General features: G+C 37.5%; 1 protein-coding gene and 1 long non-coding RNA gene across 3 annotated transcripts in view; both read left to right on the forward strand.

Moving 5' to 3' along the window:
* The window catches only part of LOC115212917 (nuclear envelope integral membrane protein 1a), a 42,285-nt gene that overhangs the window by 14,105 nt on the left and 722 nt on the right, over window positions 1-27,458 (forward strand). For both annotated transcript variants that reach the window (XM_029781742.2, XM_029781741.2), the window contains exons 4-7: window positions 1,731-1,803; window positions 3,027-3,120; window positions 5,087-5,427; window positions 19,429-19,590. In XM_029781742.2, the coding sequence (XP_029637602.1) occupies window positions 1,731-1,803; window positions 3,027-3,120; window positions 5,087-5,427; window positions 19,429-19,590 (670 nt within the window). The remainder of the gene's footprint in view (window positions 1-1,730; window positions 1,804-3,026; window positions 3,121-5,086; window positions 5,428-19,428; window positions 19,591-27,458) is intronic.
* Window positions 22,017-26,876, forward strand: LOC118763857. The gene is made up of 2 exons (XR_004999612.1): window positions 22,017-25,213; window positions 25,371-26,876. It is a non-coding gene; the product is annotated as an uncharacterized LOC118763857 (long non-coding RNA).

A 27,458-nucleotide genomic window follows, 5' to 3' on the forward strand; every position in this document is an offset into this window, starting at 1 on the left:
AGTCATTCTCTTTTAGTACCTTATTATTTAACACACTCACCGGTAAAATTTCCACTTATTTCGTCTTTTTATTTTCCTAAAATTTTCGTTGCGTCTTGCAACCTTTTCATGCAAGACGCAACAAAAATTTTAGGAAAATAAAAAGACGAAATAAGTGGAAATTTTACTGGTGAGTGTGTTAAATAATAAGGTACTAAAAGAGAATGACTCTCCCCAGACACAACAGAATATGCTTCAACACACGAACTCATATAAAGAATCTTGCAAACCAAATCCAAAAAGAAAGAAGTGGAAAATTTTTTAGTATTGTTGTCTCTGTTGACAGCAAATAGTTTCTGTCTTAAAGCAAAAGGCAGACTATATAAAAAGTATATGTTAGAAGTGTGGTGGTGCAAGGTAGGTGAGTCATGAGCAACTGGATGTAGAAAGTTTATATGGGCGTGTAAGAAATGAAACTAGCGAAATGTTTCATGTTTAATAAAAGATATGAGGATAAGTATGTAGGGGAGACAACTCTCTATTAATAACTACTTGTCTTTGTACAATAGATATAGATGTGTGTGTGTGCATATTGTTGTCAAGAATTAAACTTCCAAGAGAACGTGAAATAATTATTTTTTGGAATATTGGCTCACGAGCAGCCTTCGACTTTACTCAAAAGGGATTTTCAACCCATTATTTACATGCTATTACTATAGCTTTACGTGATGTGCTTCAAGAGCCAATATTACCAAAAAGTGTGTGTGTGTCTAAGCGTATGTGCATGTATGACAGCTATAGATTTGTGTGTATTTATACATACATGCACATATATTCATTTGTTTTATGTCCAATTTTCCATGTTTACACCGGTTGGATGAATATGTTTGAAGAATTTTTTTACAACTGGATGCCCTTCCTGATATTAACCTTTACCTGTCTGTCAAATAAGGGTCTCTTTCTCCACCAGGCTTTCAAGATACAAAGCGTTTGAACAGAAGAACCTGGCAACAATAACAACACAGCCCATTGCACTTTTGTTTAAGCAGTTAAAGGCCACAAAAACTCATTTTAAAAAAATCTTTTTAGTCATGAATGAAGGCAGTACCTATGACCCTTCAAAGGGCTTCTGGGACTGATGGGAGGGAAGATGTTATCCTCAAACCAGAGATTTGGCCTAGTGTTTGTAACCAAGTAGACTCCACTAAAGGCACCCAGAGTGCCAGATGGTGGTATTAAACTTGGTTGGAGATTAAATCTACAAGTCAAGTAGGCTGTGGTGGATTTGAACTCAGAATGCTAAGCGTTGGAACTAATAACACAAGGCATACTTTTATAGTCTCTACTTTTCTGAATTGTTTTTTTATTTTTATTTTACTTTGTAAAGAAGAAAGGCAAAGATGACTTAAGCACGATTTAAACTCAGTACACTGAGTATTAAAAGAAATATCAAGGCATTTAGTACAATGCTACAAATTTGCTACCTTGGGGTTTCGGAGTTATTTGCATTTTATCTATTAATTAGATATCTATCTAAATATGATATAGGTAACTGTGCACATCTCTTATTAAGCAGGATCTTGATTCTTAGTTTAGTCTTAAAATAAATGTGGATTTCTGGGATAGGATAAAGAGTATAAGAGATATCACATTTTTGTTATGTTTCCTCATTTGTAAAGGAGTCTTGTATTTTGATTAAATTGTTCCTATTGTTGATTGGATTTTTTTCTTTCCTTTCACTATTGTCTTAGGGATTGAAATATGGCTAATCATCACCTTTGGACTTGGAATCCTGATGTTTATCAATGCAAACAACTGGAGTCAGTATGTATAACTACTTTCAATAACTAGCTATATTTAATTTTTTTTTTTAACTATTTAACATCTAATTTTTCATGTTAACATAGGTGAAATGGTTTTGCAAATTTGAATATTTGCAGTGCAAATTAATTATAGACACAAGCATTGAGTTTATTATTAAACACTCACTTCAAAACAAGTGATATCTATTTTCCAATTATGCTGACCAAGACATGTAAAATAATGTGTCTTGTTCAAAGGTTTAACTCAATGACTGTAGACCTGTTTTAAATTGTGATTTATTGGTCAAAAGTTCAGCATTGGGATTTCCTTATTGCTTCAATATTTCATAATATCAATTTCTTTTGACTAACAATGAAACTATATATTTGTAATGAAAGATAAATGGGAGCATGTTTATATCTGTATTTATAAAATTGAGAATGTGTGTGTGTCTGTATGTGTGCATCACTAAAACTCGAAAACTACCCAACCGATTTCATTCAACTCTTACTCATGCCTTACTTAGGGTCCATGCAGTGTCATGGGCCAAAAAGATTTTCAACTTCTTGCCTAATGTGAGCTCAGAGCAATCTCTTATCTCATTTCAGTATTACAGGTCAAAAATGAAACAACATCTCTATTGTTATGTGAGATAATACTTTCAGTTTTAATAGGGTTTGCTATTAATAATTTCACTTTGTATATATATATACTACTTTCATTTTTATTACTTTCACTATATATATATATATATAGTGCTATAAACACTGAAAATGTGCAGAGAACAGCTTCTGTCACATGACCGAAAGAAGTAAAACAATGAAAAAGCTGTGCCACTTTAATCCCAAGCAATGCCAGGTATCACTGCTAGTATATATATATGCACATGGTAGTGACAGGTTTGATACATTGTTGGACATTAAACATCATGATATTTGGTTATGTTCTGAGTTCAAATCTCAATTTCATCCTTCTGAGAGTGATAAAGTAAATGCTTAACAATTGCTGAAATTGTCGATGTGCTTGAAGTGGTGCTCCATCATGGCCACAACACAATGACTGAAACCAATAAAAAACAAAAACGAAGAAGACATATTTCAAGAACTGTATGAATATATCCAAATTCGTAGATACAGTTGTAAAACTGTATGGGGCAGGTATAGGATAGTAGCATCTGGACATATTCTGCTTATGTTTGATTATTGACACTGATTATTTTTTTAATCTTCCTTGCATTTTCACAGAAATTCTTCATTTCATTATCTGATGGGAACTGTACTTGGAATTATTTTTTCTGTGCTGATTATATTATTCTTCATGAGTCGGATGATTTCAAAGGTAAGGCCTGCCGATAGAAAATCATTTCTTTTGAAACATATCAATACTTATTGTGTTTATATGAATGATAATCATCATGATTATCATCTTTGACCCTCAGTGCACTGATTAAATTTTTGCTGGTGATGTAATGCATTAATCATATGCAAATAGTTCTTGCAACTGCTTTACATTGTCCAGTAAAAATAAAATGTGCATACTAAATCATATGAAGTGTGAATAATTTTGGAAAGAACTTCACTGTCAAAAACAGGTTAACTTGCTTTCCTAATCTTGAGTGCACCTGCATGGAACTGAGTATATTCAGCTCCCATGCAGTTAAAATTAAGGCAGCAGATTGGCAGTTGTTAGAGCTCTGGCTAGGTATTTGTTCTGACTCTGTATTTGAGTGCAAATCCTGACATGGTCAACTTTGCCCTTCATTCTTTTGGGTTTGAAAGAGAGAAAAAAAAGGTACCAGTCCAGAACATTAAGTTGATGGAACTGTTTGAGACTGTTGCAATATATCTAACAGCATTTGTTCCAGCTCTTTACATTCAGACAGTAACTTCTGTAACAACATTTATGCCAAGCAATATTAACCCAAATCAGTTACATTTTTCTTGGATAAACATAAGTGATGTGGAGATGAGGAGACCTGTGTGCATGCACAACTGCAAGTCTTAATCAAAAATTCTAACCCAAACCTATATATGCATGATCAGTGTTCACCTACAGTGGCACAGCACATATCGTCCTTATCTGTTTCCTTTCACACAACATTTTGCCTAAAAATATATCAGCATTGTTTCTGTTTCTCATTTCTCCTATAACAATGAAATATGTTTGCTACCTCCTTAATTGATATCTGAGAGACCTCTACTCTGCACATGCTCAATGTCAATAAATGTGATTTGGCCATGAACACTGCATAGTAGGAGCAGTGATAGGAAGTAAATTACTATACCCCAACTCACCTAAGTTGGTTCTCTTTTTTTTTTACTTGTTTCAGTCATTTGACTGTGGCCATGCTGGAGCACTGCCTTTAGTCGGGTAAATCAACCCCAGGACTTATTCTTTGTAAGCCTAGTACTTGTTCTATCAGTCTCTTTTGTCAAACCGCTAAGTTATGGGGACGTAAACACACCAGCATCGGTGTCAAGCGATGTTGGGGGGACAAACACAGACACACAAAAGCATATACACACATACATATATACGACGGGCTTCTTTTAGTTTCCGTCTACCAAATCCACTGACAAGGCTTTGGTCAGCCCGAGGCTATAATAGAAGACACTTGCCCAAGATGCCATGCAGTGGGACTGAACCCAGAGAAATGGGGTTCGTAAGCAAGCTACTTACCACACAGCCACTCCTATGCCTGGTTGTCAAAAAGCCTTATTGATTTTGCCATGTACATTTTGCTCACATATAATTGAATATATAGGTGCTGATGTAACTGTGTGGTTAAGGTGTTTGGTTCCCAACTTTGTGGTCTCAGGTTCAGTTTCACTGCAAGGCACTTTGGGCATGTTTTCTCTAATTTCAATGCCTTGTAATGGATTTGGTTGGCAGAAACTGTAAGAAGCCCACTGTGTGTGTGTGTGTGTGTGTTCGTGTATCTTGTCTTGACACCATGTGATTGTTGTAAATGAATGTCATTCATTTCCAATATTCTGTGAAAACATGTCAAACCATAGGGAAATATTACAGTTTTTTGGTGTCAGGAAGAGCATCCAGCCATAGAAAATCTTCCTCAATAAACTCTGTCTAAGCAATGAAAGGAAGGAAAAATGAATGTTAAAATACTGATGATGATATCCATGTGAATTTCTTTCCCTTTCCCTCTTTTTCTTTCTCATGCTCTATTTCTTAATCTTTCTGTCTCTCTCTCTTTCTCTCTCTCTCTGTCTCTCTCTCTCTCTCTCTCTTTCTCTCTCATGTACACTCACTCCTGTTTACACTTATGATGTTATTTCTATTTTAGAAAGTCGTTACAGCTGCTTTTCTTCTGTCCGGAATATCTGGAATATTTTACACACTTCATTGGTTCTACCAGAATATGTTCCTGTTGACCAAAGAGTACTGGATTTCTCTTCTAGTTTACCTCACAGTAACTGGTGTACTATCATTCTTTTTATCCTATCGATTTGGACCAGTCACTGATATCCGATCAAAAAAAATTCTCTGCTGGATTATACAAAGTATTGGCTTATTTTTAGTATTTCATGGAACTCAACTCACCGAAGTGTCCTCTGCTGCTATTATTATTATTCTTGCTGTTTATAATCGACCACAGTGTATTGACAATTTCTACAAACGCTTTAAGTGAGTAAAGCATTTTGTTTATCAATTACCTTTCCTTGTAAATGATTTTTGTATTAAATGATTATAATTCTTGTTTTTTTTGGTTTTTTTTATATATATTGGATTTTTATATAAAATTAAATAATAAAAATGGGTGCAGGTATGGTTGTATGGTGAAGAGGTTCACTTCCCAACTATATGGCTTTGGGTTAAGTCCCACTGCATAGTACCATGGGCAAGTCCTCTAATATAGTCTCAAGCAAACCAAAGTGGATTTGTAGATAGAAACCTGGTGAAGCTCATTGTGTATGTGTGTATCATCATCAACATCATTTAATGTCTATTTTCCATGCTGGCATGGGTTGGCCAGTTTGGCCAGAGCTTGTAAGACTGGGGGCTGGATAGGCTCCATTGTCTGTATTCTGGCAAAGCTTCTATGGCTGGATGTTCTTAATGCCAACCACTTTACAGAGTGTACTGGGTGCTTTTTATGCAGTACCAGCACAGATGATAATATATATGTGTGTACATATGTATATACATAAGCATGTATATACATAAGCATGTATGCACATATATATATATACTAGCTTAAGGTGACCCGCTCTACGCGCGGGTGAGGTTGTGGTGTGTGTATATCGTCATTTAACATCTGCTTTCCATGCTAGAATGGGTGGATATATATATATATATATATATATATATATTATATATATATATAAAATATCAGTAATAATAATAATAATAATAAGGATTATTATGAATTGGCATAGCATTACCTTTAATTCCTTTTTATGTGGGTGTGGATAGGTGTCTCCATCATACAAGTGATGACATTTGTTTGCAATCTTCCATGGAAACAAGCCCTTCTGTTGTGCTGTTTATGTTTGAAGACCCGGGGGAGTGGGGGTATTGTTTTGCTTGGAAACAAATGAAGATTAGTAACAGGAAAAAGCATCTGTCTCAAAGAATCTCATCTGAGTCATGCAAGCATAGAGAAGTGGATGTTAAAATTACCATGGATGTGGTGATGGTGGTTACTTGTTTATCTTTTTAAAACTTAGAGTGAATGCAGGCATGTATAACATGTTTGAAAGAGAATATAAGTGTGTTTCTTGCAACTATCAGACCCTTCTTAATTGATGCTTTGCTACATGTGATTATAAGATCATAGGTTCAATTCACAATCCTGCATTTTACTTTGCATTATTTCAAAATAAATATTATGGCTGACAAAGCACCTAACCAGCATCAAGTTACTGCAACTTTACTAACAAGTCAATGATATGACCAGACCTTTAGGCTTGAAGAGGGTTATGTCCAGCAGTGGCCTGCTATATTTTATTATCCATTTTTTTTTTTTACATGTACCCCTAGAATTCTATAATCAGATTAAGTCATTTGTATCTGCATTGCTTAAGCTGCATGCCTTGAAATGTATATTGACCTACACTAACTGAAAACTGTTTTTATTTTTTGTATGCTTTTCCATGCTAGCATGGGCTAGTGAATATTATGATTGTGATGTTGTTTTACAGCTGTATGCCATTCTTGTTACTAATCTTTACCTATAGTTCAAGTAATAAATCTCTTACTTCATGCATCTCAAAGGTGCAAAAGTGGCAGATGATTTCTTGACAGTAAAAATGACAATATCAACATTTGTTGCTCTGCACAAATCAAACACACTGATACACATGTGGACATGCATGTACATTAGGAGATGCCCAAAGTTCTGTGCAGTGAGGCTAAACCCCAAACCACTTGTCTAATCTAGTTTCTTATCTCACATTTCCTCGAGTGGTGACCTCAATTCAACTTGATTTGGTCAAATAAGGAATATATTCATAGCATCATTTGCAATTTATACATTATATAATTACATTAATTATTTTTTAGGCTTAATTTAAGATTGAAGGGAAAATACATGTACAAACTTCTGCATTATCACCATCATCATTTTTACATCCATTTACCTCTTTTATGGTCTAGCATGGTTGGAACATTTTAGACAGAGTTTTATGGCTTGATGCTCTTCCTGGTACCAACCTTCTTTAATCACTTCTTACAACATACAGGGATATAGTGGAACTAGTCTAAAATCTGAGATATACATGGTATAAACATACATTTGGTATTTCTTCTGCAGGTATCTATTATTGTTTTGTTTATTCAGTTTGCATTTTTTTTAAACTTTTATTTTGTCTTGACTTCTTTTTCTATTTTCCTCTTCATAATTTATTTATTTATTGCCTGCCTGTTGCTGCCATTTAGTCAGCTGGTGTCTATGCAGATTCCATATATTTTATGGTTTAGTTGTTAGAGAGGAGGTTGCATTTATGTCACTTGCTTTACATACATGTTTGCTATAATCACACTAGTGATATACCTCTCACTGACAGTACCTTGTGGTTTTTTTGTTTTTCTTTTCTTTTGAGTTCAGTCCAACTGTGTAACACCTTGGGCGAAGCCCATTATATATATATGTAATGCCTATGTGTGTATGTGTCTTTGTGTTTGTCCTACCCCACTGCTTGACAACCAGTGTTGATTTGTTTATGTCCCCCATAACTTGGCAGTTTGACAAAAGAGACTTACAGAATAAGTACCAGGTGTTTAAAAAGAATAAGTCCTGGGGTTGATTTATTCAACTAAACCCCTTCAGAGTGGTGGCCCAGAGAAAATCTACTGCAACAAGCATGGAAAAGTGAACATTAAAATGATGATGACGATGACAATGGTGACGGCAGTGGTGGCTGTGGCAGTTGCTGCTGCTGCAAATATTTAGTAACTGATAATAGAGGAAATAAGATAAAAGTGGAATTTGCTATAAAATTTTCAGCCTTTAGCTTGTTACTTCAAACTATTAACTGCATGGATTCTGTGGATCTAACCATGAGGAACAGCATTGCTTGTTTGTCCTTTACTATTGTTTTTATTCTTAGGTCAACCCTCATGCATTATTCATTATCCCTTTTTTTAAGACAGTACAATGTAATATAAGGGAAATTTAGCTGTTATCTCTAGCAGATTGAGCAACCATGTCGTGATCTCTTCTCTGGTCCACTTGGCTGTTGATGAAAGAAATTAAATCCCAAAACAGCCAATATATTTTCATGTTAGCTTTGATTGGAAGATTGTAGAAATGTGTTAATCTGCATGAATTATCAGAAAAAAATTATTTACATTTGAATGCCCAAGGAAACATGGTAACTCTTAGCACTGAGCTCCTCTCTCTCCATGTCATTCCATACCTATTATAAGTGTAGGCAAGTTGTGACAGTAGTATCTACTATAATTTGTGCTGTACTAAAGACAATGTATTGAACTCTTTCCTACACTAATATTTGATACAGGTGCTACGGAAAACATGTATGTTGACCATCAAGTTCTCATTTTGTTTGAGTAACAATAAAATAAGATTGAAACTTTGAAAAGTTTATTTAACCTTTTAGCATTCAGATTAGTCTGTCAAATACAATGCTTATTTATTCATGTTGTTTTGAAATTATTCATACAATATTTTATACCTTCAAGATTTCAATGATTTGATTGTTTAGTTTTAGAAAGACATTGTAGAGTAAGGTCAGAGAGGCCAGTTTGAGCATAAAACAGGTAGAATATTTTAGCTGGATATGACCAGTTTAAATGCTAAAGGGTGAAAAGAAACAAAGAGAGAGAGACTAAAAAATGCAATAAAGCAAGCAATGATCTTAATTTGCTTGTTAGTATTAGGGACTATGGAAGACATCTCCAGTAAATATATATCTATATTTAAATAATATTTAGCTCAAATTGTCACACATTTTATAAATGATAACCCTAACACTCTCCAATAATCTCAAATGGTAACAAAAACACACGTTCTTTGCTGTGTCAAAACTGCACAACAAATGTTGGTTTTCTTTGTGGATGGGCCAAGGTGAGGGCAACAAATCTTTTAACATGCTAACTAGCCATTGGTTATGTTGTATGCCCTTCATGAAAAAACTGCTCAACAGAATCAGCAGAACATTGGACAAATTATCTTCACTATGACTGTGTGGTTAAGAAGCTTGTATTGCATCCATGTGGTTTTGGGGTTCAGTCCCACTGTGTGGCACCTTGGACAAATGTCACTTGAAAACTGGTGCAGGTTTGTTTAGAACCCTGTAACTTGGCAGTTGAACAAAAGAGACTAAAAGAATAAGTACCAGACTTAGCTAATTACTGGGTCAATTTGTTTGACTAAAACCCTTGAAAGTATTGCTCCATCATGGCCACATTCCATTGACTAAAACAAGTAACAGAGGATTGTCATTGTTTTTACATCTAGTTTTCCAAATCGGTATAGGATACACTGGGCTTTTTGAGGCAGTGTTTTCTGGCCATATGCCCTTTCTGTTACCAACCTTTTCAGTCACCGCTTTAAGACAAGCAGTAGTATTTAGTTATGCTGCTTTATTGTTTTGAGTTCAAATGCAACTCCAGTTGACTTTGGTTTCATCTTTCCAGATTCAATAGAATAAGTACTGGGAATTGAGATAACCAGCTATGCTCTTGAAATCAGTGCCCCAGCGTACCCACAGTCCCTTAACAGAAATTAATAAGAGGATACATGAGAAAAGATGAAGCCATAATAATTAACCCTTCTTCTAGACCTCAATGAGGTAGTTTTGTATTGCCTGATGTGTATATAATATATATATGTATGTATGTATTATGTATGTATGTATTATGTATGTATGTGTGTGTGTTTATATATATCATCATCATCATCATTGATTAATGTCCATTTTCCATGCTGGCATGGGTTGAACAGTTTGAGGTCTGGAGAGCCAGAGGCTTCACTGGGCTCCAGCCTGGTCTGGCAGAGTTTCTATATCTCAATGCTCTTCCACTCTGAGAGTGTAGTGGGTGCTTTTTATATATGTGTATATATATCACAGGCAAGGAACGCAGGTACAAGATTCTCTGGGCAGGGAACACTGACGGGGTTGGTGGCGTGGGTATACTTATCGCTGAGAAATGGGTAGATAAAGTAATTGAGGTAATCAGAGTATGTGACAGAATACTTAAGATTAGATTAGTGCTTCATCATAGTTTAGCAACCATTATATCAGCCTATGCTCCTCAGTCGGGGCTACCCGATGGACAGAAAGACCGATTCTATGACACTCTACTGCAGACTACCTCGTTGACGAGCGACAGAGACCTTATCTTTGTGGCTGGTGACTTCAATGGTCACGTTGGACGACATGCTGGGGGCTTCCATGGCGTACATGGAGGCTATGGCTATGGCTCCCGAAACGAGGAGGGAACCAGGCTGCTGGAGTTCTGCGATGCAAATAATCTTATGATTTGCAACACTAACTTCAGGAAACCTACCAGCCACCTAGTCACTTACCGATCGGGCCAACATACCAGCCAAATTGACTACATCCTTGCAAGGCAAAGGGAGAGATGGCTGCTTATAAATGCCAAAACCTTCCCAGGTGAAGAATGTACCCCACACATAGACTGGTAGTTAGTGACTTTAGGATCAGGACTAGGAGGACAACCAGAAGACGACAATATGGAGAAGAAGGATCTGGAAGCTTAAAGATCCTGCAAATGGACAGAGATTTAGAGACATATTACTTGAAGCCTCTGACGAAGTAGAAGGGGATAGAGCATCACAGGGGGTAGAAGACAGCTGGACGTTTCTAAGGGACAACCTGCTGAGAGCCACTGACCAGATCTGTGGCTGGTGCAAAGTCCCTCTCGACCTAGAATAACGTGGTGGTGGAACAATATTGTAGACAGGGCTATTAGAGAAAAGAGACAGGCTTGGAAGGTCTGGAAAAAGGGGGTGGTAGCAGGGAATTGTATCAGACAGCCAAAAGAGAAGCTAAGAGACAGGTTTATTTAGCCAGAGGGGAAGCAGATAAGAAAAATTTGCCAATGTTCTGCGCCGTGAGGACCAAAGACTGGAGGTGTTTCGCGTTGCAAGACAGTGTGTGAGAGAGAATCGTGATGTGGTAGGAGAGAAGTGTGTTCGCATGGAAGATGGTTCACTTGCGCTAAATGAGGATGCAAAGAGAGAGGCTTGGAGATGCCACTATGAAAGTTTGCTGAATAAAGAAAATGAATGGGATAAAGAGAGTCTGCCGAATGTTGACCCAACAGAGGGACCAGCTATCCGAGTTGATAGTTCCGTGGTAGCTAAGGCAATTAGAAGCATGAAGACAGGAAAAGCCCCAGGCCCATCAGGAATCACTGCAGAGATGCTCAAAATGTCTGGTAGTGTCGGCTATAGCCTAGTCACCCATATAATTAATCAGGTGATACACAAAGGAGTCATACCCAATGACTGGTGTAGCAGCATAATAGTCAACTGCTACAAAGGTAAAGGTGACGCCCTAGATACAAATAATTACAGAGGTATCAAGCTGTTGGATCAGGTGATGAAGGTTACGGAGAGGGTCATAGCCCAACTAATTAGAGAGAGAGTTAGTTTAGATGAGATGCAGTTTGGGTTTGTGCCAGGGAAAAGTACTACTGATGCTATATTCCTGGTAAGGCAGCTGCAGGAGAAATACCTAGCCAAAGATAAGCCCCTGTACCTGGCTTTTGTTGACATGGAGAAAGCCTTCGACAGGGTCCCCCGATCCCTTATCTGGTGGGCAATGAGGAAACTAGGGATAGATGAATGGTTAGTGAGAGCTGTGCGGGCCATGTATAGGGACGCTGCTAGTAGGGTGAGGGTTGGAAACGAGTACAGTGAAGAATTCCGGGTAGAGGTAGGGGTCCACCAAGGCTCAGTACTCAGCCCCCTCCTATTTATCATAGTCCTCCAGGCAATAACGGAGGAATTCAAGACAGGATGCCCTTGGGAGCTCCTCTATGCTGATGACCTTGCTCTAATTGCTGAGTCGCTATCAGAACTGGAGGAGAAGTTTCAGGTGTGGAAACAAGGATTAGAATCGAAGGGCCTCAGAGTCAATCTAGCTAAAACCAAAGTCGTAATCAGTAGGAAGGTAGACAAATCACACATGCCTTCAGGTAGATGGCCCTGCTCGATCTGTAGAAAAGGTGTAGGTAGAGAAACTCTATAAGATGCACCAAGTGTAAGCTATGGACACATAAGAGAGTGCAGCAATGTCAAAGGAAGGCTAACTAGGAAGATGGTTTTTGTATGTGGCAGATGCTCAGGAACAATAAACACTGAAAATGCTCTGAGACCAACTTCCATCACTTTCCAGGGAGAAAAACTAGAAATAGTTGATAGTTTCCGTTACCTAGGTGACCAAGTCAGCAGCGGGGGCAGGTGTGCTGAAAGTGTAACTGCTAGAGTAAGAATAGCTTGGGCAAAGTTCAGAGAGCTCTTACCCCTGCTGGTGACAAAAGGCCTCTCGCACAGAGTGAAAGGCAGACTGTATGATGCGTGTGTACGAACAGCCATGCTACATGGCAGTGAAACATGGGCCGTGACTGCTGAGGATATGCGTAAGATCGCAAGAAATGAAGCCAGTATGCTCCGATGGATGTGTAATGTCAGTGTTCATAATCGACAGAGTGTAAGTACCTTGAGAGAAAAGCTGGACCTAAGAAGCATCAGTTGTGGTGTGCAAGAGAGACGATTGCGCTGGTATGGTCATGTGGCGAGAATGGATGAAGATAGTTGTGTGAAAAAGTGCCACACCCTAGCGGTTGAGGGAACCTGTGGAAGAGGCAGACCCAGGAAAACCGGACGAGGGTGTGTGAAGCACGACCTTCGAACTTTAGGTCTCACTGAGGAAATGACTAGAGACCGAGTCCTATGGAAGTGTGCTGTGCGCGAGAAGACCCGGCAGGACAAGTGAGTCCATAACCCGTGGCCTTCTACTTGGGATGGAGCCAGCCTACGTATGCATACCTTCCCTTCTGGGACACAAAACTCTACTTGTGAAGACCTGTGAGGCAAGTGAGGATCAGAATCGAAATCGATCAATGGAAATTGCAGATGTGTTACCAGTGCCGGTGGCATGTCGATACTCTACTTGTGAAGACCGTTGAGGCAAGTGAGGATCAGAAATGGAAATCGATCAATGGAAATTGCAGATGTGTTACCAGTGCCGGTGGCATGTCGAAACTCTACTTGTGAAGACCCGTTGAGGCAAGTGAGGATCAGAATGGAAATCGATCAATGGAAATTGCAGATGTGTTACCAGTGCCGGTGGCATGTAAGAGAACCTTCCGTTTCGCGACCGTTGCCAGCACCGCCCCGTTTCGTGTCTGTTGCCAGCCTCGCCTGGCCCTTGTGCCGGTGGCACATAAAAAGCATCATCTGTTCGTGGCCGTTTGCCAGCTCTGTCTGGCACCTGTGCGGGTGGCACGTAAAAAGCACCCACTACACTCACGGAGTGGTTGGCGTTAGGAAGGGCATCCAGCCGTAGAAACACTGCCAGATTTGACTGGGCCTGATGAAGCCTTCTGGCTTCACAGACCCCAGTAGAACCGTCCAACCCATGCTAGCATGGAAAACGGACGCTAAACGATGATGATGATGATGATGATATATATATAATTAACCCATTTTCTTATAACAGCTTGTGTGCACCAAGCCTTTTCCGTTTCAAGGACATAAATGCCCGAAACTCATTCTGTTGGGACTTTTGTTCCATCAAGTTGAATTGCTAAAATACAAGTAACTCTTGCACTTTCATAATCCATTGAGGCAACATAGATTGATGTGGCACCTATCTGTTCAATTGTTTTAAATCCTTGGCCCATGAATACTGCAGTCTCATCTGTAGCAATTATATTGGAGAGACTGTATTTAGAAAAGTCAATGCCATCAACAAAGGACTTGAATGCAAGTGCACATTGAATCATTTCAGCATCCTCTGGCTTGAATAGTGTTGTTGATCTTCCTAGAGAGAGAGCTCATATTGCTGAAGGAAGTTATCCAACCAATGAGGTGATGCTTTGAATATCTCTGGGGTTATATCCAACTGTGGTGCCATTGCAAGAGCAAATTCTCGAACATCAGCCCTGTGTACAACCAAAGCCTTTGTACTTTTGTCAGCAACCCATCCTGAGGTGTTATCTTCCAGCTCCAAAAATAATGGTTGTCGACCTGATCCACACTTGTGCTTCTTAGCACTTCCCTCATCCACCGGTCTGCTGAAATTATCATACTCTGCTCACCATTTACAAACCATTTGGAGATCCAATATCTTCTCCTTACAGAAAGCCATAACTTTCTTGTTATGTGACTCTTCCAGAATTCCTTTCTTGTACTCCACGAAATAACTCTTTCTTTTTGCACTGGGGGACAAGGGAGTCATCTACTTTAACCAAGCTGCAGTAGTTAGTTTATTTTGCAAGTATTACATGGCCTTGCTAACAAGCTGATGCATTTTTTACTATGTCGTATTTTCGGGGTAGGGCTTATATTAAAAATATCCTAAAAAAACCATGGTAGGGTTTATTTTTGGGGAAACATGGTATATATGTGTGTGTGTGTATAGTAAATCTCAAAAAAAACAAAGAACAAACACAAGAAAAAATACAACGCAAGGACATGGCACATGCAAAGTATTAGCAGACGCTCAGGATATATATATATGTGTGTGTATACATATATATATGTATGTGCATATATGAGTGTGTGTGTATATATATATATAATGTATATATGTATATATATATGTGTGTGTATATATATATGTGTGTGTATATATATGTATGTATATGTATATATGTGTGTGTGTGTATATATACATGTGTGTGTATATATATGTGTGTGTGTGTGTGTAACTAAGTACATATGAATGGCCATCAAATAGTTGACAGTTACTCTAGAAAGAACATCCAGCTGTAAAAATATTTGCTCAGAGAAACTATGGGCTGATACTGAAATGGCAAAACTCAACCTGTTGGAAAAATATTTGTGTGTGCGTGTTTGTGTGTGTGCATGTAAAATGTCTTACATGTGTGTGATATATATACATATGTAAGACATTTTATATTCACACATGGTCCAACCCATACCAGATGGAAAACAGATGTAAATTAATGGTGATTATAATAATCACACACACACACACATACGAGCATACATGCATATGCATATAGTATAAAATAGAGGTAGTGCTAATAAAAAGAAATACACTTGAAAATAAAATCAAGCTCACTCGCATTCTTTCTGTTCCTATCTATCTAGCTAGCTATCTGTGTGTGTGTGTGTAATGAAATATAACTAATACAGATACACATTTGAAAACAAAAGCACGCTTCATTGTGGAATAAATAAAGAATATATTCCATCTATACTCTGGACATAATTGTATTTATAACAGTCAAACTTTCATACAAATATATGTCCACATGTGAAACTGTTATTTTAAGAAAGCTATATGTGAAGGTGTTCACCTAATAATCATATTGTAATGAATCTAAAGCAATGATTCCCAGAGTGAATGGTACTATCCCTTTGGTGGGGGTTAGAAGATCCAGGGAACACTGAAGGAAAGTGGGGTGATGATGGAGTGGCCAAAAGGAGACAATGGATGTAAAAATAATGGGTTAATTAGGTTAAGTTTTATTTGTGAAATACAATTGTTTTGAATTTGATGCAGAAGATGGCCTATATATGTGGTAGTGAGTGAGTGGGTGGGATGCTTGGAATATGGCTTGAGTGCCAAGGTGGGTGAAATTTTGAAAAATGTTTTGGATACCACTCTTCTAAAACTTCTCTACAGCAACTATTATCATTTTGTAACTTTAGGCACTATTAGACACTATTGCTTGAATTTGTCTGGTTGACAAAATGTGTTCTATCTAAACCAGGGGTTCTCAACCATTTTTTACGTATGGACCTCTTTAATTCCTATTTTAATTTGCTCGACCCCCATAGCCATTTGATATTTAAAAAATCCTACTGTATTTCTATAATTAAATGTTATTAGGACTTGTATAAAAATTGTTAAAATATTTTGTATATTGTGGACATATAACCAATTTATTGTACATAAATTTTACTGGTCTGAAACAGTTTTCTCATGGCCCCTAAGAAATAACCATGGATCCTTAATTTACTATATTGCATCTGTGGATGCCTAAAATCTTATATGGAATCTGTTTGAGAACCCCTGATCTAAACCAACTATGCAATGTTTATACAATCACTCAACTAACTTCTTTATAGCAGTGTTCCCCAAGATGAGTGATATCCTCACTCCCTAATGGGCAGTGGAAAATTTTGTATGAGTACTGGGGACAAAGCACTTATTGGAGCAGGGAGAAAGTTGGTAACAGATGCTTCTCTTCAGTGATTTTAGTTTTGGTTCCTATTTAAAAATTTGCTTGAAAAAAAGTTTAACCCTTCTTTTATTATATTTCAGTTGAAATACACTGAGTTTGTTTCTGTTAATTTTGAAAATAATGAAGGATTTAGTAAGATAACTTTCACATTATTATGTTAGTCTTTGGAACATAAATGTACAGGAAATTTTGATAGAAGGTTTTGATTTAAATTACCTTAAAACAGGAAGTCTGTATCACAGGTCTTGGGCGGGTTGGTATCAAAAGGGTTAAATGTAATGTTATAATAAACTGCTTGTTAGCTACAGTCACAACAACATTAACAATAAATAATAGACTAGACTTTGAAATGTGAATAATAAACAAAACCAAATATAACATCACCTATGCTTATAGTATTCACTTATAGTAAGGGTGGTGCTGCATTAAGTAGTCACTCACATCTAACTAGAACCAAGAACTAAATGGCCTGATATTACATGTATATGGATTAAAGTAGGATGGAATTGAGAAAAATGTTGGTGAAAGAAAAATAGTGCTAGCTAAAAATTTTGAGTAACACTGCTCTACAGTACCACCACGAAATATTTCAGCTTCTAATTCTGTTACTATATTTCTGTTGAATTACATTATCCTTGTTTCAGTTTTGAAAATAACAAAGAATTTAATACAATAACCTTGTCATTATTAACCCTTTTGATACCAACCCGCCTGAAACCGCCTCTGGCTCTGTAGTACAGAGTTCTGAATTAAAATCTTCCACCAAACCTTAGTCACAATTTGTGTTCCTAACACCAGCTTAATGATAACTAAGTTATTTTACTAAATTCTTTGTTATATTTAAAATTAATTGAAAGAAATAGAGCATCTCAACAGAAATATGGTAACGAAAAGGTTAAGCTGGTGTTTGGAACAAATTAGCATGAAATTTTGATGAAAGGTGTTAATTTAGATCGTCTTTAAACAAGAAATTTGTATCATAGAACCAGGGACAGTGGTTCAGTATCAAAAGGACTTAAAATGTTCTCAGCGAAGAGAGGTTGATCAGGGCTAGAAATATTTTATCAGTTAATTTGTTTTTAAACTGGCCAGATTTGGCCTCTTACACCTACTGTACAATGTCATTCTAAAAATAAATAATCACCTCATTAAAATTTCAAAGTTATGAGATAATACGTGATTAATTCAAAACAATGTGAATGAATAAGCTTCGCATTTGATAGAGTAATATCTGAATGCTAAAGGGTTACGTAAATTAACTGGATTTAGCCTCCAATAGCATTTCATCATCAACTTTTTTCATGCTGGCATGAGTTGGACAAAAATTATTAAAGCAGTATTCAATGGCTGGATGCCTCTCATCTCGTCAACTCTTGTCTGTTTTTTTTTTTTAAATGGTATTTTTATTTTACTGTTTCTTCACACATCGAAACCGGTGGAACCATTGAACTATACAGTATGAATTGTTTATGGGAGATGTAAACAACATTGCATCCTAAACAATGTTAATGTGAAGACATGGAAAGACAAACATATATATGCACACAGACAATGGCTTTCTGAACAGTTTCCATTCTCCAATTTTGTTTACAAGGCATTTGTCAGCTAAAGACTCTAGTTGAAGACACTTGTCTAAGATGCCATGTAGTGAGGCATGAACTAGAATCAAATTTAAAAGCAGGTGATTATGAAGAAAACTTTACAGCCATCCTTACACCTGTCAACAACAATGTACTATTCTTAATTACCAGTTAAGGTGGTTGTTTTTTTTTATGAATTAGTTGCTGGTTGTTGTTGTTAGTTAGCCTTCAAGTTTGTTCTGCTCAAGTAGACCTGTAGTCAGAAGCATTCCAGCGGTGACATTCCCATCTTTTTCTCAGACATACTGTGGATAGGTGCAGGCGTAGCTGTGTGGTTAAGAAGATTGTTTTATAGCCATGTGTTTTCAGGTTCAGTCCCACTGAGCAAATATCTTCTGCTATAGTCCCAGGGTGACCAATTCCTTGTAAATGAATTTAGCAGACAAGAAATTGTAGGAAGCCCATCACGTGTGTGTGTGAATGTTCTCCACACTTGATACTGCTTCAACAATACCATGGTAAATATTAGTATTTTTGTTGATATTATGACCAGTCATTCTACACTTATGAAGACCTCTGGATTAAAGAGAAATCCCTTATGTGGCAAAATAGGTGAGGGTTAGTGACAGGAAGAACATCCAGCTATAGAATCTTACCTCAGATAACTCATCATCTAATCCATACCAGCAGTGAAAAATGGACATTAAATGAATTTACGAAATGTGTCTAAAACTATATTGTACTATGTGTTCTATTTTTAAGATGGTAGAGTATGACTTGAGGGAGATGAAACTGTTGTTTCTAGCAGGTGTATTTCCATTTTATAGGCTTTTCTTTATAGGCCAGTGAGAGTGTTAATGGCCAATCTGAACATCTACAAGATAGAACAGAATGGGCTGTTAGTTTGCAGTTTGGTGGGCTGACAGGTATCTTTAAAAAGGGTTATACTGCTCTTTCTAGGATTACCTGTCACTTTCTCATAGGAGGGAGAAGACTTGAGTTGTTAGTGAGTAGGAAATACAATCAGCTGTAACAGTACATATGCCAGTATTCAAAATTTCTGTTCTAAAAACAAAGGGATACACCAGTAGCATAGTGTATCCCTGCATAACCTCAGTCCAGTAAAAGGGTAAAGAAAATCTCCATTGATTATTGTCCTGTTTTTCCTTTTTAGGTATAAATATTTCCCACGAAAACACAGATTTTTAACAGAAGAAGAATACATTACTCAAGGAGCCATAGAAACAAAGAATGCCTTGGAAAATCTCAGGGTGTATTGCCTCAGTCCTGATTGTGACCATTGGAAAGTAGTCAACAAACTTACTTCTCCTAAAAGGTATGTGTAATAAATCTGGTGGAGCGAAAAAGGTACTTTTTACACAGATTTTCGAAATATGGTTTCAAGAATATATTTTTTATTGTGAAATCCTTTAAAAATAACTGTGTTAAAATCTGAAGTTCTTAAATTTACATCTTCAGGCTCTGCAGCCCACTTGAAATTTTGAGTAATGAGTGAAAAATCAATTTATAACATGTTTGCGATTCCTCATTTTATTTTACATTCTTTGTTACAAATCGATTTTCTTTTGCAAAATCCTTTAAAAACAAGTGTATTAAAATCTCAAGCTCTAAAATTTATATCTTCAGGTTCTGCAACGCACTTGAAATTTCAAAATTCATCTTCATCATCATCATCTTTTATTGTCCATTTTCCAAGCTGGCATGTGTTGGACAGTTTGACAGGGGACTGGCAAGCCAGGAGGCCACAACATGCTCCAATCTGATCTGATAATCTTTCTACAGCTGGATTCCTTTCCTAACGAAAACCACTCCAAGAGTGTAATGGGTGCCTTTATGTGCTACTGGCCAGTCAGGTGGCACTGGCATCAGCCATGTTTGGATGGTGCATTTTACATGCTGCTGGCACAGCAGCCAGTTGGGGTGGGGAGGCTGGCATCGACCACGCTCGGATGGTGCTTTTTACATGCCACCAGCACAGGGAGCCAGTCAGGCGACACTGGCAATGACCTACGCATGAATGGTGCTTATTGCATGCCACCAGCATGGAAGCCAGTCAGGTGGCACTGGTATCGACCACAACTACAATTTTCATTTGACTAAGATTTGACTTTTGATTTTGATTTTACTTGACTCAATAGGTCTCCTCAAGCACAGCATGTCACCCGACAATTCAGGGCTGGTTATGTGACACTGGTGTAGGCTACGTCTGAGATCTCACTTTACTTGCCAGGTCTTCTCAATCACAGCATATCTCCAAAGGTCTTGGTCTTTTGTCATTGCCTCTGTGAGGCCCAACGTTCGAAGGTCATGCTTCACCATCTCATCCCATGTCTTCTTGGGTTTCCCTCTTGTATGGGTTTCTTCCACTGTTTAGGAGTGACACATTTTCACACAGCTCTCCTCATCCATATGCAGCACATGACCATACCAGTGCAGTCATCTCTCTTGCACACCACATCTGATGCTTCTTATGTCCAACATTTCTCTCAGGGTGGAAATAAATAGACTTTTCGATTTTGTTTTCTGTATTATTTTTAATACTATGTCACCGAATATATGTGTTACATGAGGTCTAGATTACACACATTGAAATAAAATTACATGTATACCAATTTTTGATTCTTGACACATTTTGTTGATAAAAGTAATTAACATTTCCAATTTATTTGAAATAATTCCATGTAACTAAATAATAAACTATGGACACATAAGAGGTGCAGCAATATCAAAGGAAGGCTAACTGGGAAGATAGTTTTTGTATGTGGCAAATGCTTAGGAGCAATAAACACTGAAAATGTGCAGAAAATAGCTTCTGTTACCTAGGTAACAAAGTCAGTAGCAGGGGTGGATGCTCTGAAAGTGTAGCTGCTAGAATAAGAATAATCTGGGCAAAGTTCAGAGAGCTCCTACCTCCATTGCTGACAAAGGGCCTCTCGCTCAGAGTAAAAGGTAGATTGTATGACACATGTGTACTAACAGCTGTGCTACATGGCAGTGAAACATGGGCTGTGACTGCTGAGGACATGCGTAAGCTTGAAAGGAATGAAGCCAGTATGCTCTGCTGGATGAGTAATGTCAGTGTGCATACTCGACAGAGTGTAAGTGCCCTGAGAGAAAAGTTGGACTTAAGAAGCATCCGATATCGTGTGCAAGAGAGACGACTGTGCTGGTATGGTCATGAGTTGCAAATGAATGAAGGCAGCAGTGTGAAAAAGTGTCACACTCCAGCAGTTGAGGGAGCCTTTGGAAGAGGTAGACCCAGGAAAACCCAAGATGAGGTAGTGAAGCACGACCTTCGAACAGTGGGCCTCACCGAGGCAATGACTAGTGACTGAGACCTTTGGAGATATGCTGTGCTTAAGAAGACCCAACAAACCTTATGAGTACCCTTCATTCATTGGACAATAAACTTTGCTTGTGAAGACTTGTTGAGGCAAGTGAAATCAAAATCGCTGACGTAGCCAATGACAGTACTGCCTGATTGGCACTCGTGCCAGTGGAATGTTAAAAGCACAATCCAAGTGTGATCGTTGCCAGAGCTGCTGACTGGCACTCGTGCTGGTGGCACATGAAAATCACCATTCGAGCGTGAGCATTGCCAGCATCGCTTTCCTGGCACAAGTGCTGGTGGCACATGGCAAACAACATTCAAGCGTGGTCGTTGCCAGTACCAGTGGAACGTAAAAGCACCCACTAAACTCTCTCAGAGTGGTTGGCATTAGGAAGGGCATCCAGCTGTAGAAACTTTGCTAGATCAGATTGGTGCAGCCTTCTGGCTTGCCAGTCCTCAGTCAAACTGTCCAACCCATGCCAGCATGGAAAGCGGACATTAAACGATGATGATGTAGTGCATTCCTTTTCATTCCAGTAATAAAACCAATTAAGTTTTTTGTAGATGACAATTATCATCTCCCTCTCAAATAAAGAATGGAGCAGTCAAAGATTTGTTGTTTTGGAAATTGCTAAAACGACAATGCTAATTGTTTGTTATGTTCAAAATAGATAAAACTAAACAATTCTAATTGATTATTGCTGTATTACCTTTTAATCTGAAGTCCTTTTTGTCTCGAACACTGGAAGTGTTTCTCTTGATTCGATTCAACTCCTAATGAAACTGTCTTGACTGTTCTCACCACAAACATTAGCTGATGCTTCTATCATGAGTTTTGCACATCTCTTCCCTGCTTGGTTGTGGCACAGTAATTTTTCCAGTTGCATCAATGAAGGTATAAAGGTATTGATTTCTTCATCGGGAAATGCCTGTTAGAGGTGGTTCAGTAACAATAGTGTCCTGCCTGTTAATTATGTCCATGTAGTTTGAGGCAGCAAAGTTTAGGGTAGGAATTTTGAAAGATCACACAGATTTCCCTTTATACTGTGTTTGAGCCTGCTTTATGTGCCTCCATGCTAGTTCTCGAATGTGGATCCATTTATCATGGCCAGCAAAATATTTTCTGGGTGCACAAAGAAAGCATTCCATTGTACAACTGGAAATACAATGTCTTGTACCACTCGATCCATTTCTCTCATAGACTCAGTTGTCTTGAACACATTTAGAGCCCCGTTTCTCAAGGAAGAGTTGTGTTTAATTGTGAACCACATTGGCACATAAACTTTCATTTGTAAGCAACAGATAATTTCATCATGTTAGAAGGATTCTCGGTGGTAACATACAACTATAGCATACGATTTGCAGTTGTAAGCCATCGAGAATACCCCATTTTACTGGGATTCCTTAATGCCAATTCAGATGAACATTTCCCTTCAGATATCCTGGTGGAGGTCAAGAAGGTATTTTTGATCAGTGCTGAGATTGTTTCTGTCTACTGATGGTAAGTCCATTGGGATCTGATTAAACTTCACGACACTTAGTGTTTCACATCACTCCAGTCTCTTACCAATCAGCCCAAGAAACCCATGAGGCCTGGTAATTTTTCCGTCAAGTTTGTTAATAAGATGGCATAAGGGAAGCTCATTTGCATGAAGCTGATACACAAACCAATGCAATGACTTCTTCAATTTATCCTCCAAAAGTCTAATGGTGCCTCCTTTTGGTCCTGTATTGAGTGCAGTACCCTCGCAACCTACTGCTATCATGTGATTGGTTACTATCTCATTGGATTCCAAATAATTCAACAAACCATTGGAAATGGCTTTTGCAGAACCTTTTTTAACAGCAAAGTGCCCAAGATAGCAGGACTCAGGTTCTTCTATCAATGAAATGTGTTCTTTTTGAATTGTTTTCTTGCGAAATGTTTATCCTATTTGTTCACTTATGAGAGTTGTGTCCCTCCTTCCATTCAAAATACATGGCAGACAGTGGTGTATGTGGCCCACCTTCCTGCTGCAGAGATTTATGTTTACTGGATTGTTCCCGCCTTACCTTCGATCTGTCTATAACGAAAGATCATTCACCAGATATACTTGCTGTTAAGTTAGGGATGACTAAACTTGTACAAAAAGCAGCAGCATGGTCTGTCACACTGGTACAGTCACAGACAGAAGCTAGTTCTGGGAATTTCATTCGTTTTATTGGTGTTTTTGAACTTAGGTTTTTGCTGACATCTTTTTGTTTCATGGAAAATGGAATTGGAAAATCTTCATCTTTGCTTGCTGATCCAGTTCCAGATTCACTGCTTGATGAAAATACTATCAATTCAGAATCCTTTGTTGATGTACAAGGGCGACTGTGATCTGACTGATTCTTTCTAATCAACCTCTGAACATTCTGTTTAGATACTGCTTGATCTATTCTGCCAATGATCATTTTTTGATTTTTCTGTTGATGCTATAAAAAATCTTGTTCACTCTGTGGTGTCTCTACTACAACCACAGTTTTTAAAGGAGTTGCACTTGCAACTGGAAATGTCAAATAAATCTTTTGTTGCATTGTTTTTAAACACAATACACTTTGCTTGAAACGATGGCAAATTTTTTCTATTTTTCACAGATTTTAGTAATGTTTGGTACTTTAGATAAAAGTTTAAGATTTTTGGCTCAAATGACTCCATCGTAACACAAGGGATGAATGCCTTTTGTCAAAGAAGAATTATCTTTTCTGCTACAATTTCAACAATTTGTTTAATTGAAGGATCTTTCTTAACTACATTCTTTTCTTTTTCTCATTCAAATAAAACACATTTTAGTACATCCTTGTAAGTTGGCAAAACTTACTCACTAAGATCACATGGAATATCAAATATTGGGCTTTCAGTATCATGACATGTTATTAGCTTATGAGTCATCACTAAATGTAAACAACACTAAATTTAACACGATCATTGATTTTAATACTATGGCCTAAAGTCAAGGTACAAAGCAGAAAACTTCACACATGAATAACATACGTCCACACGCAATGACCACTGGAGAGAAGTTCACACTCCCTTTCTCTTTATGGTCAGTGTAGAACCTCAAGATATTAGTCAATTGTATGCAACCTTTTGAGGATACTATATTTATTGTTTTGCATTCTTCTATGTAGAAATATGTATCATAATCCATGAAATCCAAAATTCAACCAAAAATAGTGATTTTTAAAATTTTCAGTTGTGTTGCAAAGCCTGGAAAAGATATTTAACCATAAAGTTCTTTATACACCTTTCTTTTAACCGTAATTTGCAACAAAATATGATTCTTGGTTACCAATTTCAAAAGTTGCGTTTTTCACTCCACCCTAAGCCTTCAATTATATAGATTGTTGTATGAAACTACAAATAAGTAAGGGTCAGATATGAGCCCTAGTACTTGTTTAATATTTATTTTATCAATCATAATTACAGGTATGGAACTTCAAGTTCCATCCTATCCTGCAGCATGGCACTTTGGTCAAGAGTTATGTACTATAGCCTGGGTTCTGGAATTTGATAGACAGAAATTGTATGAAATTTTGTTGTGTATATGTGTGGTTGTGTGGGAATGAGTGTTTGTTTTCATAGGTAAACATGCCCTACAGTTTGGTGGTTTCATGTGTGAAAACTAGTGGAATAAAAACACCTTAACAAGTAACAGCTAGCAACAAGGCCTCTGGCCATAAAATACTGCTTTAATGCTTTATCATTCACTACTGTATCAATGTGATGTTTGTTTTCATAGGTAAACATGCCCTACAGTTTGGTGGTTTCATGTGTGAAAACTAGTGGAATAAAAACACTTTAACAAGTAACAGCTGGCAACAAGGCCTCTGGCCATAAAATACTGCTTTAATGCTTTAGCATTCACATTACTGTATCAATGTAATGTTTATTTATTAGTGAGTGTGAGTGGTCACATCTGGCTGGTTTTAAGATAAAACAGGTAAATTATTTTGGCCAGATATGGCTGCTTTAAATGCTGAAGGGTTAATAATCTCATCCAGCCCATGTCAGTATGAAAAAAAAAGCAGATGTAAAAACAATAATGATAGTGAAATCACATGTAAAGCTGGCCTTGAACTTGGAAGATAGAATGACGAAACTAAACTCTAGGAAGAATTTGTCTGGTAGTTTAGTTATTTTTGCTGCTTGAGCATTCTTTGGAAAAATATCCTTGATAGTCCAAAGTAATATGTCAATGCCTATGACTTTTATAGGCCATTCCACACTGGTGAGATTGATATATATATAAACAATATAATGATTGGATAGTTGTAGGTTAATGACTACAGGAAACACATAGGGACGGTAGTTGTTCTAGGAAGGAAAGATTGGATAAATAAAATGTAATTTTTTTTTTTATTTATTGTTGGATCTGGAGGAAGAACAATACTTATTGTCTTTTGCATGCCTTCTGAGACTGGCAGAAATGATGCAGTTAATGTTCCTTTTGAACCATTGTATGTCAATACCATCTAGAGAAATGTGAGCAAAGAGGGTGTTTCAGAGAAGTGATGTTCTAGAAAGGAAGGACTGGGTGAGTGGCTAGTGCTAGACCTGCTGGTTTGGACAAAACAAGGGTAAAAGAGGTGGAAGTTCCATCTCTTCACAAGGCTTTGATCTGTCTATGATTGTAGTGGAGACACTTGCTCAAAGTGCTACACAATAGGACTGAACTTGAAACCACATGGTTGGGAAGTGAACTTCTTAACCGCATATACCTTTACCTATACATGTATAAATGCACATGTTTGTGTTGGCAAGAAAGCAGAAATACCACTGAGCAGTGAACAAAGTTCCTTTATATATCCTGCACTTAGTTACAAGCACTCTCTTGTGATTCTTGTCATCAAAAATGCAATGAATCAGTTATTTGCTCATTGGAAACCTGTAACCAACAAAGCTGTTATTCACAACTCGCGATATAAATGAATATAAGTTATGGTGCATCTATTTCACTAAAGAGCTCCAACAAGGACAAAACATAAACAGAATTATCTCCCATATATTCAGATGTAAAATATTATTAGTCATTTATAAAAGTTTTTTCTTCTTTCACTGCTTATTTGAATTTTTAATGTTTAATCATTTGATTTTAACTAACAACAGATTGCATAGACATTCCACATATTGATTAATGTGTGTTGTAGTACTTCTTCACTATTTGTATTTTTGGTGTTAGTCTAAGCTTTGATGAAATAAATCATTGTTTTTCACTGAGCTGCTGATTTCAAAGATAAAGACAAAACGAAATGCTTTTTGTATATGTTTGTAGAATTTGTGCTGCTTCTACTTCTCTAAAATTACCATCTCTTTACCAACCCCAGTTAAATCTGCTTAATGCACCACTTGAATATCCATTATCCTCTTTAATGTGTCCTATCTTCTAGATCCTTCATCTTTAGAATGACATCTCTCAGTGAAGCTTAGGTAATTGGGGTGTTTAGCTCATGTTCACAAGATCATTGGTTCAGTTCCTGGACTGGGTGGTGCTTTGTGTCTTTGAGTAAGATACTTCATTTGACATTCTCTTGGTCAACTCGTGAGTCATGATTACTGTCTGGGTGCTGCGCAGCCCTCTGTACCAGCTATCACATCCTTGATGTTCTTAGAGTGTGCCTATGTCACATTGCAACTGCAAAGGTATCTAAAATGATTAGTGAAAGTGCAGTGTATGCCACCAAGTCATACACACTCTCAAGTGACCACTGGCTGTACTGGTACCATCTGTGTGCAACTTTCCACTTGCATCTTCCTTTGAGCTGCTGACAATTCCAACTGGGCATTGAATCTCATTAATGTCACTCCGTCTGTGCAAACTGCCTAAAAA

The sequence above is a fragment of the Octopus sinensis genome, linkage group LG6, assembly GCF_006345805.1.
Source record: "Octopus sinensis linkage group LG6, ASM634580v1, whole genome shotgun sequence".
Lineage (NCBI taxonomy): Eukaryota > Metazoa > Mollusca > Cephalopoda > Octopoda > Octopodidae > Octopus > Octopus sinensis.